At 42.9% G+C, this 20,751-nt stretch overlaps 1 protein-coding gene across 12 annotated transcripts in view; it reads right to left on the bottom strand.

The window, feature by feature from the left end:
• Positions 1-424: 424 nt before the first annotated feature.
• The window catches only part of usp9 (ubiquitin specific peptidase 9), a 60,794-nt gene continuing 40,467 nt past the window's right edge, over positions 425-20,751 (bottom strand). For 5 of the 12 annotated variants that reach the window (XM_080786567.1, XM_080786572.1, XM_080786574.1 and 2 more), the window contains 17 exons: positions 15,115-15,335; positions 14,725-14,912; positions 13,724-13,897; positions 13,044-13,185; positions 11,883-12,633; positions 9,873-9,996; positions 9,550-9,775; positions 8,741-8,870; positions 8,149-8,334; positions 7,188-7,408; positions 6,631-6,660; positions 6,355-6,443; positions 6,072-6,228; positions 5,472-5,684; positions 4,668-4,778; positions 3,293-3,394; positions 425-2,541 (listed from right to left, as the gene is read on the bottom strand). In XM_080786567.1, the coding sequence (XP_080642693.1) occupies positions 2,296-2,541; positions 3,293-3,394; positions 4,668-4,778; positions 5,472-5,684; positions 6,072-6,228; positions 6,355-6,443; positions 6,631-6,660; positions 7,188-7,408; positions 8,149-8,334; positions 8,741-8,870; positions 9,550-9,775; positions 9,873-9,996; positions 11,883-12,633; positions 13,044-13,185; positions 13,724-13,897; positions 14,725-14,912; positions 15,115-15,335 (3,311 nt within the window). In that variant the 3' untranslated portion in view covers positions 425-2,295. The remainder of the gene's footprint in view (positions 2,542-3,292; positions 3,395-4,667; positions 4,779-5,471; positions 5,685-6,071; positions 6,229-6,354; positions 6,444-6,630; positions 6,661-7,187; positions 7,409-8,148; positions 8,335-8,740; positions 8,871-9,549; positions 9,776-9,872; positions 9,997-11,882; positions 12,634-13,043; positions 13,186-13,723; positions 13,898-14,724; positions 14,913-15,114; positions 15,336-20,751) is intronic. The other 7 variants (XM_080786573.1, XM_080786575.1, XM_080786577.1 and 4 more) reach the window with 3 other exon arrangements.

Raw genomic sequence — 20,751 nt, 5'->3', positions numbered from 1 at the left:
AGTTTTTCATTTACAAGCTCAACCGGTCCATTTTATACATACAGACTAATTTGATCTAATGGAGCTTGTTTCCAGCCGACAGCAACGATGGTGTGGTTTATAGAATACAGGAAAGGACAAATCACATTGTATGTATCCATCCCAAGTGACCCTTAAACAAATGACACATGATCACATGGTGTCCATTGACTTTAATTTAAAAGTATATTGATGCATATCCCTTTGCCAGCCCATATCATGAACTTCACAGTCCTCAATCCATTATAAAACAGCACCTCACAGCAACTCATACTTCACCCTGTTACCATGTCAACGTAATATGAATGCACTTTGTGATGAAATATGATTAGAAACTAAAAAATGAGATTCTGCAAATGGAAACCTGCTCTGATTTGCTGCATGCATCGGTACAAATGAGACGCAGTCAAGATTCCATGTTCTTTATTTGCTAAGGGCGCAATGCTTTTTTTTTTTGTTATATTTCTGTGCACAAAAAAACCTCACAAAGTGAAAGTTCACATCGCGACTGTAGCTCCAGAATTCAACGTCACACCATGGCCAAAACAAAAGTCGGCAAAAAACAGGGCGCAGAACTCTGTACAGTCAATATCTTCTTTAAAAATAACACAAGGACAAAAATGTTCCTCTTAAATCAAATTCTATTTTTTTTAGTGAAATACAACAAAATAAATTCTATAAAATAAGAGCAAAATATTTAAATATAATACGGTGGGCAGAATATTTTCATTTGCAGGAGTATTTGGTATGTTTTTTGACAAAAAATAATAAAATGAAATCCAAAAAATACACGCATTCAAGTTACCAATTAAATACAGTATTTACTGATGGTTACCTTTTTACTCCTACAGAATTACACGTCAGCTCAAGTTGCAACATGACTAACCAGCCGCTATTCTTATGGTACAACCCTGCTGTGTAACCAATTCTCCATTGAGGGAGAGGGAGTCTCGAGACACTGTAACCCTGGGTTAAAGTTGAGACGCCCTGACTGGCCAGCTCCATGGCAGAATGGAAGACGACGGGCAAGAAGTCTGTCTAAGACTAGGGCCTATGGGAGAGACAGAAAAGCAAACCACACAGTCTATTCATACACCAGGTAGTCTGGTGTAGCAATTCTGTTGCATAATGTGTTTTTCATTTTTCAGAATTCCTATCAATGAAAACGAAGCTGTCTAGCCCACCAAAAACTGACTGCCGAATGTGAAGTTGTAGGATCATAATAATGTGCAATTGAAAAGCCACTTAGTCATACATTGGTTCAAAGTATCGCCCTCAATGTTCAAGGGGTAGATGAATTTAAATAATAATAAAAAAAAAGATTAAGTCCCCTCTGGAGCTGTGGATTAGGAACGACAGCTGTAGGTTGTTATGAACACAAGTCTTCCCTTGGGCTACACTATTCTGGTGAGAAGCCATGCTAAATGTTACAGCATATTAACTAGAGCTTCAAAAGGATTGAATTACCAGAAAAAAAAAAAAAGGAAAAAAAGAGAAAGGCAATGAGTTTCAGAACAATGTTGCATCACCGCTTTTTCACATCAACCAAACACCATAAAAGTTCACCCAACCATTCCACGTCTCACACTAAAACCAACCACAGCGCTGTGAGTTGATTTGGCATGGGTCATAAGGTTGCCAAGGAGTTTAATAATATTATAATTATGATAATAACAATGCGTCCTCCTACAGTTGAATGACCAGTAACCGTCCAATGGCAGACCAAACCTCACTGCTGAGCATGGGTGATAAACAAAAGGGAGTTTTTTGTCTTCTTACATTTTTTTTCTTTTTTGTTTGTTTGTTTATAGTATCCATTTTGTTTTTCCATCAGATCTGCTAGATCTCCCAACAGCAAACCAGACACAGTTATGCTACTGGGGATTTGAATAGTCAAAGACATTAACATACTATGTACACCTTTTCATCATTGTAGACAAGCGCATCAGCATCGTCAGGTCTGGGTAAAATTGTTCTCGTTCGCTCTTATCCACTCCCCCGCCTCTGCAGACACCAACAGGCCCCCAGTCAGAAGGGCTAGGCATCCCCAGGCCAGGGAAGAGCGCCTCCCCAGGTTGACTAGCAGGCTGATGGAGGAGAGACTCCCAGAGGTGGCCTAGAGAGGGGCTGGGAGGCATAGCTCTGCCCTGCCCTGGGGGCCAGCGAGAGAAAGCAAGTGTCCCGATGAGGAGCTCTGTCAACCAGGAGGATAAGGAGGGAGAGCAGGACGATGGAGGCTCGAGGCACAGCAGAGGAGTGGGGGTGGGACAGGGACGTTTACTCCTTAGGTGGGGCAGGCGCTGGGGTGGAGGTGGAGGTGGAGGCAGGGGCAGGGGCGACCTCCTCGGTGCTCTCCCAGTTCTCTTGTGCTCGTGGGCCTGGTCCAGGAGTAGGGCCAGGGCCTGGGGTCTGGGTCTGGGTCGGGCCTGGCGCTGGCGCAGTGGCAGGCCCAGGGCGCTGAGGGTTGTTCATGTGCTGGGCAGCAGGCCCCGTGTAAGGCTGCCCATGGGGGTGGTTGTTCTGCTGAGGAGAATAAAACAAAAACGAAATAAAAATCAGCCAAAGACTAATTTAATTTTTATTCTCATTTATTTATTTTTCGTAATTTTCTGCATCGAACTGGGAACCCAGATTTATCCCATGGCTGTACACTACAAAGAGGCCCATCACACCAATGCAAGCTCTTTAAACATTATTGCTATAGAAATCATCCCTAAAACGGTGAGAGGCGGCGACAGACTGAAACAGTTGCTCCAGAGAGAAACCTTCTGGATTGTAACCCTTAAAGCCACAAACTTCCCAGGTCTCAATGACAAAATAGATTCTTCCTCTTTTTCTCTAAGGGGTTTCCTCTTCCTCACACACTTTTCACTTCTGTGGCGTTACATCTCAGGGGATCTGTCTCTTAAAATTGATTTTCTTTATTTTTTTGTATTGGTATTTTGGTCATGTTTCATGATTTTTTTAATATTGTGTACATAATTATGTTATGATGCATGTATGACATTTGATTGTTCTGACATTGATTGTTCTCCAAGTGCTTTCAATCATGATTGTTAACCTGTGGTCACTATATAATGACGCCAAAACGCGTAGGTCTTTTTGTAATGCTCTTTGCCGAGATTATGCCGTTTAAATAAAGGGTTTTTACTTGACTATAACAGAGTGCCTTGGACTTCTTTGTATTACCATCTGCATCTTTTTTGTAAACTTTGTATAGCACCTTTCATGACATTGACAGCAATGAAGGAAAAATAAAATGTGTTGAGTCTACCTGCTGAAACGGAGTGGTTCCTCCAGGAGAGTGTGGGTAGAGAGAGGTGTCCTCTGGTGGGGAGGAGTCCTGGTCTTCAGGTGCTTCTTGGTCATCAGGCTCCTGGGAGTTGTACGAGATTGGTTATCCACTACATATTATGAAAATCGACTTTACAATCCTTTACACACACAAACAAAAACGACCACTGTGAATGACGTGGACATGTGTCTCTCTCTAGTCTGAAATGCATTGTGACTTTGTGAGTGCTTTCACGTTTTATTTTATTTACCTGTGCAAGTGTAGAGTGAAAAGTCATATCAAATTAACAAGGTATTTTTTTGTGTTTTAATGATGGGAGATGGATATCCACATTGGTTCTACATAGACAGGAACAGTAGAATGCAATACAATGTTCTCTGTTCAAATCAAACATCCTCTACCGACTATGTGGGCTCAGGTCTCAATGTCATATTGCTAAGTCTTTCTGGGTAATACGTATGCTGCTGTCACACATTTCAGTATCTAGTACATGAACACAGTACAACATGGCATAAAGACAAATGGAAAAAGGTTTACCACATTTGACTGGGACAAGCTGACATTACGTTCTGCAAGATGTAATGGTCAACCATTGATTCTAATGACTAAGCACCATCCTTTTTCTGCCTTCTCTGCTGCTTTCTGTTCTAGCTCATTGCAATCAATTGGATATAGTTTGAAGTTCATTGGCAAGGAATTTTCAATTAATATTTAACATTACAAACAAGAAGAACTTAAGCATTAACCAACCAACCTAGTAAAAAGTGGTTCAAATCTTGTCATCTATCTTGAGATCGCTCAAAACTCATACGTGAACATTATTCTTAGGTAGTCAATTTCAAGGTGATCACATCAGCGGTTTACTTGTTGACAGATCGACAAAGAAGCATTTCAAGAGTGTGCAGTATTATAATAAGTGAATGTGAAGATATTAGCTAGCATAAAAGACTCCAGAACAAAACTCCTGCAGTATTTCTAGCTTAAATTTGAAATAAAGATGAATTGATCCTAGCTCATCTTTAGCTATAGCCAAGGCTTCGAGTTTTCGATCAGTTGTGCAGGTTGTTGGCTACACTGGTTTGAGTGTGTTGGGGAGGCAGAACAATCAACATGGATTCTTTGGACCACAATAGGACATGAAATAAACTACAAAGTCTCCTCACTTGTCCCGAGCTAAGAATACTATTATGGCGCTTATAATAAATTGTACATTAGCCATCATGTTTATCAGAGTTAGGGGAACAATGACTGGCTATCTTTCTTTCATGTTGCTATACTAGTGGACAAGGAGAGAGGACGTAGGATGGCAGAACAGTGGCAGAGGAAGCTTGCTGCTGGGGTATATGAGTCTTACAGTGTGATGCTGCTGTCCTGTCCTCTCCCCTGGCAAAAGCTGCTGTGGCAAGGATGATTTCTGCATCGCGGCACCTTCTTCAGACACCACCTCGTGCTTCGTTAAGTGACACTATTTTTGAAATGGCAGTTAATATTGCATATCCACAGGTGTCAATTAGACGCTACAAGACTGTCTGGTTTAGTTATCAAATTCTTACGTCGACCAATATTATGAATAGCGGCAATTATCATACTGTCAATTACGTCAATTACGAGCAGAATCAATCAGGTTACAAACGATATCAGAGCTTTGCAACAAAAAACAAGGTCAACCTAAAATTATAAGACTATGTAAAAATGATCAATTGTACACATCTAGGGGGGCCAATAAACTGTAAATAAAAGTGTCGAAAACTCAAAGCCCTATCTATAGCAAAAAGTACTTAATTTAGGAAATCAACGTTTCTAGACGTAACCTCAACTCATTCATTTTGTTACTTAGCTGTTCAACACTCCAATCACAAGACTCATATGATGATAAAAGACAACACATTAGAGAAAGCGGGGGGAAATAAATAAATCAAAATATGTCTACTCAAAATATGTCGGGACTATATTGGCGAGAAATAAATGCGGAACAAACGCAATTTATTGTTACGCATGCAATAGTGACATGCAAGAATAAAGTACCGTATTGCTTTGAATGCATCTTTATAATCATAATCGGGTTAAAGGTTAATCTTGGATGTCACTGTAAAATAGGTGGCGTGGGAGAGCACACGTGTGTCTGTGTCGATGGTGTGGCCTCAGACAAGACCATTACCTCCTCAGGACAGAGCTCGCAGGCCTTGGCCAGTGTCATGCGCGCGCTGTGGGAACGCTCCAGGAAGTAGCCGTTGGACGTCTCGTTGCTCTGGACGGGAGGGGACCAGTTGTTGTAGGTGTACTGGGGGTTCCCCGTGTATGGCCTCCTCTCCAACTCGTCCCCTAGCCACTCCACGGCCCATGTCCACTTGCGCTTCAGGTCGCCATTACTCTGCGGAACAACAATTACACACACAGACAAGACAGGTTATTGCAAATCCTATCACTTTGGAAAGGCTACACCAGAAAAGTAAGTAAACGTGGTGCTGCTAGCATTGACGGTGCATAAGAAATAAAAAAGGATTGCCAATATTTATTCGCCAAGTATTTATTATACCGAGTGGCGCGCTACAAGCTTGTAGGTCTGCTATTTTTGAAAAATCGTGAAAATATTTATTTCAGAAAACTGGAGGAGTTAGAAGATTTTCTTTTTTAATTTCGAGGTCAGGCCTAAATGGGTCAAGTCATAATCAGGAGTGGAAAACCCCACTCCAGCTCGATGCAAGAGCAATATGGCCGACACGTGAATAATTGCTGCCTCTGTGAGAGTCATGTGCACCTGTAGGATCTGGTAGGCTACAGAACAGTTGCTGAAGAGAGCCACCATGCACTTTATACACTGGTAGGCCCGCTTCTGGTAGTGGTTCTTGGAGCGCTGTATGGTGTCGAAAAGCCCATCTCGGTCATCAGGGATACCCTTGAGGACATTGTGTATTCTGCACAAGCAGAGAGAGAGAGAGAGAGAGAGAAATAATAAATCACAGTCAGGACTGTGGACATTGGACGACGGCACCTGATGAACCACTGATCCACCAAACAAGCACACACGCATATATACACACCTGTGTGTCTGCCAGGAGTCCTCTATGAGCAAAATCTGTAGCAGCAGGTCCAGGTAAGGCCTCAGCTCATAGGTGTAGGAGTATGCCACCTGAACCAAAAACATACCATGTCACAAGATGAAGATGGTATGCACTATGCACTGCACAGGGTCAAAGTTTTACTGTGTATTATATTATTTGTTTGCATACTGTGTCCAATATTTGATTATAATGTCTTCTATTATGTCTAGTATATTTGTATGTGCCTTTTATTTCATTGTTAATGGTACAAGATACCGGGGTTGTGGCTCTTTCAGATCGGGAACTCTGGGGGGAGGGAGGGGTAAAAAAAAAAAAAGTTCAAAAAATGTTGTATGCTATTTTCATATGTGACTTGAAAAATTAATAAATAAACTGATACAAAAAAAAGTTTTACTGTGTAGAATAGAGGCATTCAACATAATGTACTCATATATTTAACCTTTATTTTACATTCCATGTTAAGGTGGCAGAGTAGGACATGGCCAGTGTGGGACATTTACTGTTTTTCTGTGTAAAATACAAGGTCATTTATGAATTTTATATAATTGACAGTAATCTACAGTATTATATATGGTTTTGCTTACAGAACTACTCCGTTTATAATCTCAGTCAAGATGACATCCAGACAGTGTATTACTCGTTTTAAACCAATCGGAACGTCGCACCAGGGATGCGACGTTCCGATTGGTTAAAAAAAAAACACACACACACAGCTTTCCGTTTCAGAGTGAAACGTCAAAATAAAATGCTCCAAAAAAAACCCCCATTGCACCCCGTCTTTTAAAATGTAATAACTCAAGTTGTCACTATACCTGCCAGAGCAGTTCACTGAGAACGGTGGAAGAGAACTGTGGGTTCTCCCAGCAGCTGAAACGCAGCAGCTTGACCGTCTCCTCCGAGTTACTGCAGTCCTCAATGATCTTCTTCACATAGCTGGTCCTCACAAACAGGATCTCTGCTACCAGCTGCTGAACGGGCATCACCGGCGCCGCTAGGTTGGTGTCACCGTATGGATTGGGGAGTGGGGGGTTACCTGGAGAGAGATAGATAAGACAAGACAAGTGCAGAGGAAAGGGAGTAGAGATGAGTGGTTTTCGTGCAGTTTATTCTGACACATAAAAAAAAGTCTTGGTCGACAACTCTGGAAGCCCTCAGCTCCAAGCTCTGCCTACATGGCAGTACAAGCTCAGAGTGGCTGGTTTTGTCAGTCACTTGGATCCTGAGCAAGGATGGAAATCCTCATTGGGCGTTCCTTGATCTATGCACTCCTTTTCCAAAATGTCTAGGGCAGAGATGCCCACACTTTTTTTGTGACTTGAGAGCTACTTTCAAAATGACAAGCCACCCAAAAAATATTATCCAATTGCTGAAAATAGTTAAACAATGTCCCCGAGTGGCTTTGGAATAGTGGCAATGGCATTACATACAGTATAAGACTAATGCAGAAATGCAGAGGGAACATTTTGAATTGGTAGGGTTTTCTCGCATATAACTTTGTAATGCAACTGACGTTTGTGATACAATACTTGAAAACAAAGTATTCCGTTGTGGGTTTGAGCCAACAGGCCCTGTACTTAATACAAGTTGCAGATTACTTATTTATTTTTACATTTAAATAATATATTTTTAGGGCATGTCATGTTGATCTACCTGCACAGCCTTTGTGATCTACTGGTAGATCACGATCTACCTTTTGGGCACCACTGGCCTAGGGCAACTAACATTAGCTCCAGTTTGTGTCAAATTTCATATGGACCAAAAACGGAATTATACCATTGATGGAGGACTGCATGCGCGAGGAGACGTCACAGCAGCGCACTAGCTGGGAGACCACAGTGTAGAGTTTGCCCAGCTCCGCGTACTGGTACTTAATGGGAGGACCGGGGCCCTCGTCCAGAGCCACCAACATGAACGTGGCAGGAACACTCAACTTAAGAAGCTGCGTCTTCTCGGCCAGGCCTGTATGAGGGGAAGATAGTGAAACGCCAAAAACAAAGCAAATCATTGAGGTGGAAAATTATCAATTGTACACATCTAGGGGGGGCCAATAAACTGTAAATAAAAGTGTCGAAAACTCAAAGCCCTATCTATAGCAAAAAGTACTTAATTTAGGAAATCAATGTTTCTAGACGTAACCTCAACTCATGAATTTTGTTACTTAGCTGTTCAACACTCCAATCACAAGACTCATATGATGATAAAAGACAACACATTAGAGAAATCAAAATATGTCTACTCAAATCTGTTCTGGTTCTAACGATTTCTCATACACCGCAAAACAATGAGGGAGAATGAGGCCGACTAAGATGAAGAGCAGATGAGCGTGACAGGCAAGAGTGTGTGCACACGTTCGTGGAGCCCTTACCCAGATTGGCATACATGACAAAGAGGTTGAAGTACTGCTGCAGGTGACGTCCGTGCTCCGACACCTCTCTCCTGAGAAGGTTGAGTACGGCTCTCAACAGGTGGTCACTCAGACTCAGGTTATCGCAGCCCTGGTACACAAACACATGAGAACACATGTCACAACATAGCCCTGACCTCATCACAATTGTGATGACGGCTATGGCCGTTTTTAGCCCAAGGAATGTTTCTTTTGTGCAAAACTAATGCTTGGAATGGATTCAGAATCATGAAAACCCCCTAGTTTGACATGTAATGTGCTATTTAAAGCAGAATGAATTAGGTAATTTTGCCTTAACAGGTTGTTGATGGTGGCCATATGGATTTGGGACTCATGAATTTTGCCCACATTTTTGCGAGGTACATGGGGGCTCAATCTGTTTCTCAGTGGTGGCTCTCCGCGGTCACGGAAGTATCAGATACGACCCCACTAACATGGCATACGAGTAGACATTCAAATGCATATTCTAATTTTATTCCAAGCCATATGAGTCATAATTGCAAGATGCAGCACGGAAACGGCCATACAGCAACAGCTGTAACCAATAAGCTCAAGAGTTATTATTGGTAATGTGACGAATGCCATTCATAGATGATGAAATGTGTGCGTTATGTTAGGTGATGTGCTCTGATCTCAGTCCCATATCCACAAGCGTCATCCAACTGTCAACATTGTAATTAGACATCACCACAGATCAGAGCATGGGGATTTGAGTTTAACCAAACCCGCCATAATAATCTGGGAGCAATCGGAAGGAACCTGGAACAAACCTGAGCCGCAGGTCCGGGCGAGGCAGTGGGGGAGGGACAGGGGCCGTCTTGCAGGGAGAAGTGTGCGATGAAGACGATGAGCTTGGCAAACGCGCCCCGAACCTCAGCACTGGGGCACTCCAGCAGGTACTCTGAGAAGCGGTTGGCGTAGGCAAACAGGACGTTGTGTGCAAACCAGTAGCGTACATTCTTACTGTGTCTCAGCAGGACGCAGAGGGCATCATACCTAGAAGAAGACCACAGATGGGAGTGTCACAAAGACATTTACAACCACGTCTAAAGTATAGTGACAAAAACAACCTCACCGGTTAGATAGAACTCACCAGTCACTGGCGGGACCCCGCACTACTTTCTTGGTGTGAAAGCCGGTGCTGAAGAGGAACCTAGCAGCCAGCTGAACACTTATCATAGCTATCTCCTCTGCCTCTGGCAGAAGATGGTCTTGTCCTGATGAAAACAAGACACCGACAACACACGTTATTCAGCAACACATATAGTGGGATGCTCAAAAGATAAAAATAAAAAAAAGTTTGTTCCCCGGCTCCCCGCTTAATAAACAGTTAAAAATGAAACCATTAGCACCACGTTCAATGCCATACAGGATCTCTGGCCTGACGGCGCGTTGCATGCTCAAGTCCCGTTCATGACGACCTTTGCTGCATGTCTCCCCCCAACCCCCGTCTCTCTCGCTCTCCCCTGTCATTCGTCACCATCAGTATCAATGAAGGCAGAAGAGCCAAAAAACAAATCTTAAGAAAATAAATCTTGTGTTTTTACTTTACAGTTTATATCCAGCATAATTCTAGCACTGTAATTATCATTTCACACTATTTCTGTGGCCACATTCAAAAGCCCATTTCAGCCTTTTCCAAGACACAGTCCTCAACGCTTGTGATGTCCTACCAAAACATTTTTTTGTAGGGAATAAACTGGGCTAAATTAAAGCGGAAAACACAATGCACTTCACAGCAATATTTTAACTAGCACAAATCTAAAGTAAGGAAATTAAGGAATGTCTCCTTTCCGAAATGCAACCAAGCCAAACTCCTATAACAGCTCCATAGACATTTCTCTGTTTTCTACATTAACCAGTGAATCTCTACAAGGATGAAGCTCCCTTCTAATTTGACTCGGAGAAAGATGAATCGGTTGGCTCTGGAGGGAAACACATCCACATCTTCAAATGTAATATTTCAGACATGCAGTGGAACAGGGTTTTATAATCTCATCCTCTGGGAAAGGTGGAACATTTTTACTTAATTTCGCTGCTTCTAAATGAAGAGGCATTTGTATACGCTACATACTGGAGAGAGAGAGAGAATAAAAATAAATGCGGGCAGATTGTATATTTCTCACGATCCACAGATTGTTCAGAATTACTCACACTTCCAGGGGTAGATTTTAGAGTTCTGAAACGATGCCCGAACCTGACCAGACCTTTTCGGGCCGGGCCAGTCCTAAAATCCATGGTAATTAATTAGGGCCGGGCCTTCATTTTCAGGCCTGTTGAGAATTTTCCTTGTACATTTATACTATATTTACAATACCCATTAATGCCACCGTTGATATACGTTTAATGCACTTTGAATATATTTATAACTAACACCCGTTAATAGTTCACCTACCACACAAATCCTAGACAGTCTACCTCAATCTCCTTTCTGGTACGTTATTCCATGCATTGCTACCTGCCAACTCTTCATTGTTCTTTACATGCAGCTGTATTATTTGCGTTTCAGAACCGCGTTTCAGAACCGTGGCAAATTAATCTCTTGTGGGAACAATAAAGGTCTTTCTATCTAGGCGTTTACAGGAGCACCATGTTTGTCTATAAGGCCCTTGATAACAGGCTTTTTCCACACACTACATTTTTGATGAGCTTATACATTTAATCCCAACCCGAGAGCTTTTACACGATTACAGGGCCTCATCGTTTATTTCCCTGTGAAGCACCGTAGGTCCGTGGCTCCATTAATAATGTACGGGCACATATTAACGATAAACGCAGATGTAGGGGAAAAGTGCAGTGCACAGAAGCTTGTGTTTACCATGGCTCTCTTCCAGGTCCCTGCCTAAGCAGGTTACTTCGGCTAGCAACTCTATGAAACATTACTCCGTCACCCAGGCAAATAACAGCGGTCCCAGATTGACAACACAATGATGAATTGATGAATTGACGTTGGGGCTGCTGAAATATCTATCAAATAATCCCATAAATTCAAGAAGGGTCTGTTGGTTATCTGATAAGAGGTATAAATGAGTGTGAATGGGTCATATATGCACACACACACACACACACACACACACACACGCACACACACAGCTCTATGTACCTGGAGGGGGGTTTAAATAGACACTGTTACAGGTCAGGAGTTTCTTAATGAACTGGAAATATTCCAGGCTGTATTGCATTCGGTTGTGCATGAACTGGACGTTCTGCTTGCGCACGCTGCACTCGATGACACACGGCATCTTGACTTGGTGCGGCTTGCTGGACGAGATGGTCAGCTCCTTGATGTACTTGATCATTTCGATGTCCAGGGAGTCCATTCGCTCATAGAACAGGATGTAAGCGTTCCACCAGCGCTTCTGGCGGCGGTACGACATGCGCTTCATCATGTGGTCGAACACCTCGCCCATGTACTCGCCGCCGAAGCACTGGTTCTTCATCTCCTCCTCGTCGTCCATCTTGCACTCCGTCACGTCGCCGTCGTCGAACTTGTACCAGCGGTTGCGCTCGCCGTCGCCGCCGTTGCGCTGGATGATGTACGAGTAGTAGTGGCCGCCGCTGGCCTGGCCCGAGTGCACCAGCACACCCACCAGGCGGTACTTGGAGCTGCCGGGCGGCGTGGGCTCCGACGGCTCGTTCTGCTGGATCACCTGGTTCTCCGGGTGAACGTCGTCGCCCTCCAGCTTGGCCACGCCGGCCACCGTGTACGGCTCCATGTCCAGCTCGCGCGGGAACTCGAAATAGTCGTTGAACTTGATGGCGCACTCTCGCTCCCAGTCGTAGTCGAAGCGCTTGAGCTGGATGGCCAGCACGGGCGGAAGCTTCTTGATCAGCAGTCGCTTCACCGTGTCCACCTTGAGGAAAAGAAAAACAAAACAAAACAAAAAAAACATTATATTCCAGACAAGACATTGCAGTGTGTCCCCATGAATAAATCACCTAAAACAAGTTGACTGAAACATGGGATAGTGCTTAATGGCTTTTCTACCCTTTATTAGTTTTCCTTTGTGGCAGTTTGTTTGTCAATTTTCTCCCACTGCGCTTTATGGCTATACCTAATGTTTTATGCATTGTCAATTTTTTATTATAAACTCGAATGATATGTCACCTAGCCATAAAGTGTGACATATCTGTTCTTCCTTTAATCACCAGACTACAGGATAAAACAGCACGGACAAGAAATGCAGTCGAGGTTTCTATCCTGGTCTCAGGAGGACTGGCGCTGGGTGGGACCCAGAGAGGACGTGGTGCTTTGAGTTCTCACCTTCTTGTTGCACTTCTCACAGTGGTAAGCATTGGCTCCCTCCAGAAGGTCACCTTTGACGTACTGCTCCATAGAGTCCAGCAGATTCTGGTGGTTTCTGATGTCTACATTCAGAGTGGTGAATGACTCTTCACACTCGTACCTGGGCAAAACAAATATTTGAGTTATCCGTTTACCTTTTAAGCTGTCTGGGTCTGACATAATGGTTAAAGATGGAGTGCCACAATTTTTGTATTTTTCCAGTTTTTCATGTGTCTATGAGGTGACAGTACAGACTTTGTATTTAGGTTTTCTTCCTGGAGGCTGAACCCTTGACAGTCAAACGGGCCAATGAAGTAAACAGTAATATAGTGACACCACACTATCAGCCCCTCCCCTAACCCCTCCCCCTTTATCATATAACTAAAGCTGTGGGTTTGGCTTCAGTTCAGATAGATCACCACACATCACCACCCACCAGGCAAACCAGACATACTTAATGAACTGGTGGGCGTGTCCACATAAAAGCATGATTTTAACAAATACTGTACACTTTTTGGAAAAAGTTCTTCCACCTTATATTGTAATAATACCTGATGATCATGTTTTAGGGTGGAAAAAAATGGTGGCATTCCATCTTTAAAATATTAACTCTGAATGTGAGACGGTGACTGGCAGTGTGGTGTTCGGGGCTCTCTCACCTATGGGGGCAACCCTGACAGATCTTCTGGTCAGCGAAGGAGCCTCCCAGGACCTTGCTGAGCATGGCGGGGTGACCCAGGGCCTTCAGAGCCTCGTCCAGACTGTCCACCAGGGAGTTGAAGAACTCCAGGGCGTCGTGCTGCTCCCTCAGGTTCACCGGCTCACCCCATAACCTGGAGGGGCAAAGAGTGGGAAAATATAGCATTGCTGTGTGCAGTGTTGTTTTTGGCAGCAAATTTCTATTTTAGTCATAGTCTCTTGAATAGTTTTCACTTAGTTTTAGTCACATTTTAGTCACCTGGAATGTTCTAGTTTAGTCTAGTTTTAGTCGACTAAATGTCATACGATTTTAGTCGACTAAATCTACAGTTTAGTCGACTAAAATGTGTTTTGACAGGCCTTGATGTCGTTGTAATGACATATTTTACACTTTGGTTGCATGCTGAAAATAGTAGATATACAATCTCACAACGCGTCGCAGCAACCCAGCATAAAACTGGATCTCTTGTCCACTAGTCCCTTCCTAGCCTGAGCTAACCTGTTAAGTTTCTGGTCTATAGGGGTGGGTCGCGGCTGAGATTTGCGCACGCCCTGATTGGATCTCACCGATCTGTCCGTCAGCCCTGGCCACTCCTCTCCCACCTAGTGAAGCGCTACGTCACATAATTTGGAGCGACACCCACCCGGAAGCGTTGACTCCCACTTCTAGACCAAGGCAGCCAATGCGTTCCTACAGGCTTTCATTTTTCGCGCAGACGAAATGAAAGCCTGGGTATCGAGGCTAGTCCCTTCCTAACATTTTAGTCTAGTTTTTATTTGTTGACGAAATTGTATATTTAGTCTTAGTTTTAGTTAATAAAGATTCGTTTTTATTTAGTTTTAGTCAGTGAAAAAAGGTAGTCGACGAAAACAACACTGGCTGTGTGCCGTAATCTAATAAAGTATTTTAAAAAACAGTGACCCAATTCAGAACAGATCCCAGAGTAGTCCCCTCAAATACCTGAACTGTTTCCAGAATCCTCTCGGGACATAGTACTGCAGCCTGGAGGCAGCTAGGTGGCCAAAGATGACCTGTAGGTGTCGCAGGACGCCAATGTTGTACTCCTTTCTGTCCTCCGACTTGCCGGAGGGTTTGTCGTCAAACTGATGGTGGTAGCTGAACACCTCGTCGCGGGGGTCCACGTTGCTCTGTGGAGGTAAACGCGCATGGAGAGATGAAGTCGAGCTGCGGTTACCTAATAGACCATTATCTATTTCATAATCATGTAGCTCTAAGTGGGGAATTTAGCCAAAGAATGGTAATGGTTCTTGGCAAACACAGCTGGAGTCAGTCTGAAAATGGATGATTGTCTTAACCACATGTATGAATTCCTACACACACAAACTCTACCTCATTCTCCTGCTTCTCGTCACCAGACATCTCATCGTCCACATCGGTGCCCGTGCCCTCGATGGCCAGGATGCCATTGCGGATGGGAGGGATCATGTACAGCTGCTGGATGACAGAGTTCATGTAGCACGTGGCCCCGGCGTTCTTCAGACCTACAAAGCCTTTGTTGGGCCGCGGCCCCACCGGGGGCAAGTACTCCCACTCCGTTAGTGTCTCACAGCCTGCAAGCAGGGCAGAGGGAAAAGGAAGGAAACAAAGGTAAGATGCAGAGGCGTGAAAATCACTGCAGTGTGACCTTTTTTAAATCACAGCACTCACGTAGCAACACAGTTGACATGTAGCTTATAGCCAGGGAGATTAACGTCAGCTACCAGACAAATTCCTACTCACTAGTGGTCTACTCAACCAGCTGGCTTTGGCAGGTAACTAAACACCGTTCAAAAGCCATGCTTCCTTTTTTTAAGTCCCATTTGGACTTGTGAAAACCAGCCACTAGTGAATTAAGTGCCTGTTGTAATGGGAAATATGAAATTGTGCATTCACACCACTAATTGTAAATTACTTATCCTGATGTCTAGTCAAACTGGGTGTGGTTCACACTGAGTATACTACATAGGCCTCTCCTACTCTTAATCAACCGTTTTCCCATATCAATAGGCTTTTGTTATGACCAAAGTGTCAGTGAGACAGTTTCCTGGACTCCAGCTGTTTAGCAACAGCAGCCCAGCCTCTTTTGTGTGGTCATGCTCATTCATCACAGTTTATTCATACCCATTCAAGTTTACTAGATTTCGACCACTTCTAATTAGATTTGTCCCATTGTCTAATGTGGAGGCTACCTGTCTGGTCATGTGACCAACAGGTCCTCCTCCTCCTTTGAGTAAGACTGTATAAAATTGACATGCATGTATTGTTCTGGAGGTGAGTGATCCGACATGCTGGAAGATGGAGATGTACACACTGCCAATCCTTGTGCACATGATAAACTTATGAGCTGGAGGGAAATAGAGCTGGAAGAGTTTGTCTTGAAGTGAGTTTGTACTCACAGTATGCAAATGAGTGCATGTCTGTGACTGAGTGAGAGGAGACACAGCATGAGTGTGTCACAGTGTGACTGTGTGAAAGTTTAGTGTCTAGTGTCTAGATTATTTACTATTTAGTAGATATGATGGACGCAGGGATAATCCCAGTGGACATTGTCCAAGAGAAATATTCAGTTTCATGCAAGGATATTTTGAAGATTTCAAAGAAATTTAACGAGCGTTGGCCGGACATTGACAGACCATGGCCTCTGGAGGGTACTTTTGATGCAGAAGTCATCAATGCCATAAGGGTTCTTGTGCATGGATACAGAGCAGATCAGAAAACGAATGAGCGGAAACGCAAACGCAAGACTGAATTATCAGTATTAGATATGTTCTGTAAGGAAGGCCCCAATGTCAGTGATCCAGTAGCCGAATGGTTACAGTCGATGTTTCCTGAGGCTGAGGTGAAAGTTCATGACAGTGGAGACATGAGGACATCAGAGCAACGGCCAGACGACAGCGACACTCGACGCTCTGTTAAGAGGGAGCTGGAACAGGTACGTTGCCTGAAAAATGATTTGACCAGTCAATTAAGGACACAAAGACAATCTATGCGTGCTATAGAAACACAATTGAGTGAAATTCTGATGAAGGAGGCACATCTGATCCTCGACTTGGGTGACCTGCAGGACAAGGCAGAGGCTGCGCACAGCCACAGAGACAGTTTACATGGAGGTGACAGACGAACAGCAAGCCCCGATCGGGCAGTGAGCACCTTTTCTGTTGGTGGCAGTGACAATAGCGACAGCCAGTCACAGGAGGAAGAGGAGGAGGACAGTGGAGCCCGTACACAGCACGGCTACCATTCCGACACCTACAGGGGCCCTGCAGACTGCCAGGCGAGCTCTCCACGACACTCCAGGGGGGAGATCAAACGACAAGCAGACAGTGCCAGTCCGGTACTGCCAGCAGCCCAGCCAGCAGCCCAGCCACCGGCAGTGCGACTCGATCAAGTGACGGCACTGTATGAAGCAGCTTTGCAGTTAGCAACTTTGCAGTTAGCAACAGCAGCGGTCTTCCCCATCACAGATGGCAACGCAAAGCAGGGAACAGTCGACGTCGGTCACCTTATCCATGACAACCCTCAGGTGGAGCCTTCGCACCAAACCAACCACAAGATTGTGACACGCAGCCAAGCTGGGCCACATCAGACATTTCCATTATTGTCGTATCCTGCAAATCCTGCTGAAGCTGCAGAGGAAATCTGTGATGCTTACTCTGAAACAGTCCAGGTCCGACACAACTGGACCCCAGAAAAATTAAGTCGAATTGCGAAGGATCTTCCATGTCCGACCGAAAATGTGGAACGCTGGTGTACATCCGTGTTGGATTTAATATCGATGTATCAGCCATCCGCAACAGAGTTGGAAACAGTGTTTCGCGAAGTTTTCAAACTGAAATGGCTACACCTGAAAGGCGATTTTGATGTAAATAGGCCAAGGAAGGAAATTGTCACAGGACAGTTACAGAATGCACATGGCCTCTTCTCGAGAATAAGGGAGGCCTACCCAGTCCGTACAGATTGGAAAAAAATCCATTCCATTAAGCAGGAACATAATGAAAGCTGTGACATCTACAGAACGAGGATGGAGCAATGTTTCAACAGGCATGCTGGCCTGACCCACGATACTGCAGCATACAACCACCTATTAAAATTTGTTTTGGTACATGGATTGTCGCCATCAATTCATGACAGAGTCGTGACATCATGCATAGGCTGGGAGAGTATGGAGTTGGACCCTGTCTGGTCACATGCGGAACATGCAGAAAGGTGTGTGATCACACAGGAAAACACGCAGAAGAAGAAGCTGGAAACGGCACAACTGATGTACTATGAGGGGCATGCTATGACAACACCACAGACGCTAGTCTACAAGGAGCTGGTTCAACAAGAGCAGGTTCCAGCACGACAGATGCATTTCCAGCAACAACAACAGTGCAGGAATCACGGAAGGCAAGATGGATGGCGTTTTCATCAAAGGCAAAAGCAAGACCAAGAGAGAAGACGGTGGAAACTTTGCTACAACTGTGGTAGCGGGGATCATATCCGTCACAACTGCCCACACAAGCAGTCAGGAAATAAATCCAAGGGAGGTAAATGCCAACAGTTTTGTTGTTTTCCATTCTAATACAACAACAATACTAGACCAGTACATTTCAACCTGTCTAGCGCCCTCACTTCAAGCAAGTTTGATGACAAGTGACTTTATTCAAAATGTCCAGAAATGATAGTCCCTGTTGCATTTGTTTTGTCAGGGGACAACGAAATCTTGCTGATTCAACCTCCAGTTTTTCCAACCAGTAACGTACTACTGTCACTAAAGTTATTTAGCTGGACTCTGAGACGAATAACACAAATTGTTTGTATACATTTATTTTGTGACAATGTGCAAGAACACATTGACTCAATCACATTTTAAACATCCTGACTCCTGAGATGACATTTTGACAAAAGGATGTGTGTGCCACGGATTCAAGCCTTTATTAAGCATTGTCAAAATTTTTCTTGTGAAGCTAAAGCATTCAAAATATGTTTTGTAGGCATATAGTTTATCGAACGTTCCTTAAAATTATTATTATTTTTTTTTTTTTAATGTTAGTGTTAATAGTACAAAGGCAGTCAAATGGATTTTAATTGTTTTGTCTTTATGACTTATTGCAGGGATCTTCTGTGTTTTAAACGGTGCATGCAACTTGACAGGAGCCTTTCAAAACTAGCTCACCATAATTAAGCTGATTAATGTTATTGATCATTAAGACATCTGAGACTAGCGTGGAAATATTCCACAAGTGTTTTGTTTTAAGTAACTCGTTTCCAAGTGACGTCGCAGTATTGAATTTGATAGATTTGTTTCACAGTACTAGCATAATATGTTGGATTAATGTTAATCTGTATTTTCAGGCTATAATTAATTATGTCACATTACAATTAGGAGGAAATAGCTTACAAAGTAAACATGTAAAAATAAATGATGTCACAAATAGTTTTATGTTTAAATATAGGCAAGTCAAGTTTCCAAAAGAAACAAAAGTAGATAATGGAACCTTGAGGGGGGTCTCACCTGTGGCTATTGTGTCTAATCAAATTCAACCGGCAGCCGTGGTCTTTTGACCAGGCTGTATTTCAAAGGACTGGGCCTATAGTGTAGGTGTAGGGTAAGCTAAATTAAAATCTCAATATATGAACTGCTATTTTCGATATGTTGGAAATATACTCTCACTCACAGACACTTGTGTATGTAAGTGAGAGTGGGGGGAACAGAGAATAAAATTACATTGAAATTGTAAGGTAGATAATAAATAATTTGTGTGTCACATGAGTGAATTTTCTGGACCATGTTGAATGAACAAACTGCAGATGTTCATTTGTCATGTCCAGAACCCTTTCTTGTGCACATACTGTAGGCTTTTGACCTTTTGAGGGAATTGATTCTATTTAGCATTTTGAATATTTAATAGAGTAGCCTATTGGATGATTGTATTTAAGTTTTGAGTGAGCATTTGCATGTATTTGATCCTTTTTGGTTGACATATATTATATTAACTTATGGGTTGATTTATGTCAAAGGATCCATGTTTTGTGAATATACAGTATATGGCCATTGTCTATTTAGAAAGGAGAACATAAGAGTTAACTTGGAGTGACAGTCGCAGTAAAAGGACAGTGTCAATGCATAGACATGGGAAATGGCTGCTTTTAAAAATTATAACCTATAGAGGTGTATGGAATTGTGGACTTTCAAGCCGTTTATCAGTGTCTGTTATCTTTGTGATTAGGTATATATGGAATATACCAATTCAAAAATAAACCTGCGGGATGCCTGTCCATATATGTTACATGTTCTACTTGCATGGTCAGACGCTAATGTTGTATGTATTCACATAGGTGATCAAATGTAAACTTAAGGTACATTTAATAGAGTAATTATGTTTTTCAGGTGAATCGTTCCATAACTGTATTGTGAGAATAAGAATGAATTCATTAATGTTTTATCTTTGTGCTTCTTATCATAGTCCAAATTGTTGGACTGTTGTATTATTATTATGACCTACATTGATTTCAGGGTTTTCGACAGTCAAATATGTGGCCAATATTTGATATGTTCCCTTTAGAAAATGAATGTTAATTTTATGTTTTATTTTGTCCATATTCAATTATGTATTCTCGTGAACTTAATTTTGAATTATGATTTTAGGCATGTATTTGTTTGTATGTAATCTTAATGCCTGTATGTAACTCGTTTTATTTCATATTTCTGTAATGTCGACAAGATTGTCAAAATATATTTCTGTCGACAAAATTGTCGAAATGGGGGAATGTAATGGGAAATATGAAATTGTGCATTCACACCACTAATTGTAAATTACTTATCCTGATGTCTAGTCAAACTGGGTGTGGTTCACACTGAGTATACTACATAGGCCTCTCCTACTCTTAATCAACCGTTTTCCCATATCAATAGGCTTTTGTTATGACCAAAGTGTCAGTGAGACAGTTTCCTGGACTCCAGCTGTTTAGCAACAGCAGCCCAGCCTCTTTTGTGTGGTCATG

The sequence above is a fragment of the Protomyctophum bolini genome, assembly GCF_963924005.1.
Source record: "Protomyctophum bolini genome assembly, chromosome: 16".
NCBI lineage: Eukaryota > Metazoa > Chordata > Actinopteri > Myctophiformes > Myctophidae > Protomyctophum > Protomyctophum bolini.
Note: the sequence above shows the minus strand (reverse complement) of the source record. Positions and strands in the feature narration are given on the sequence as shown.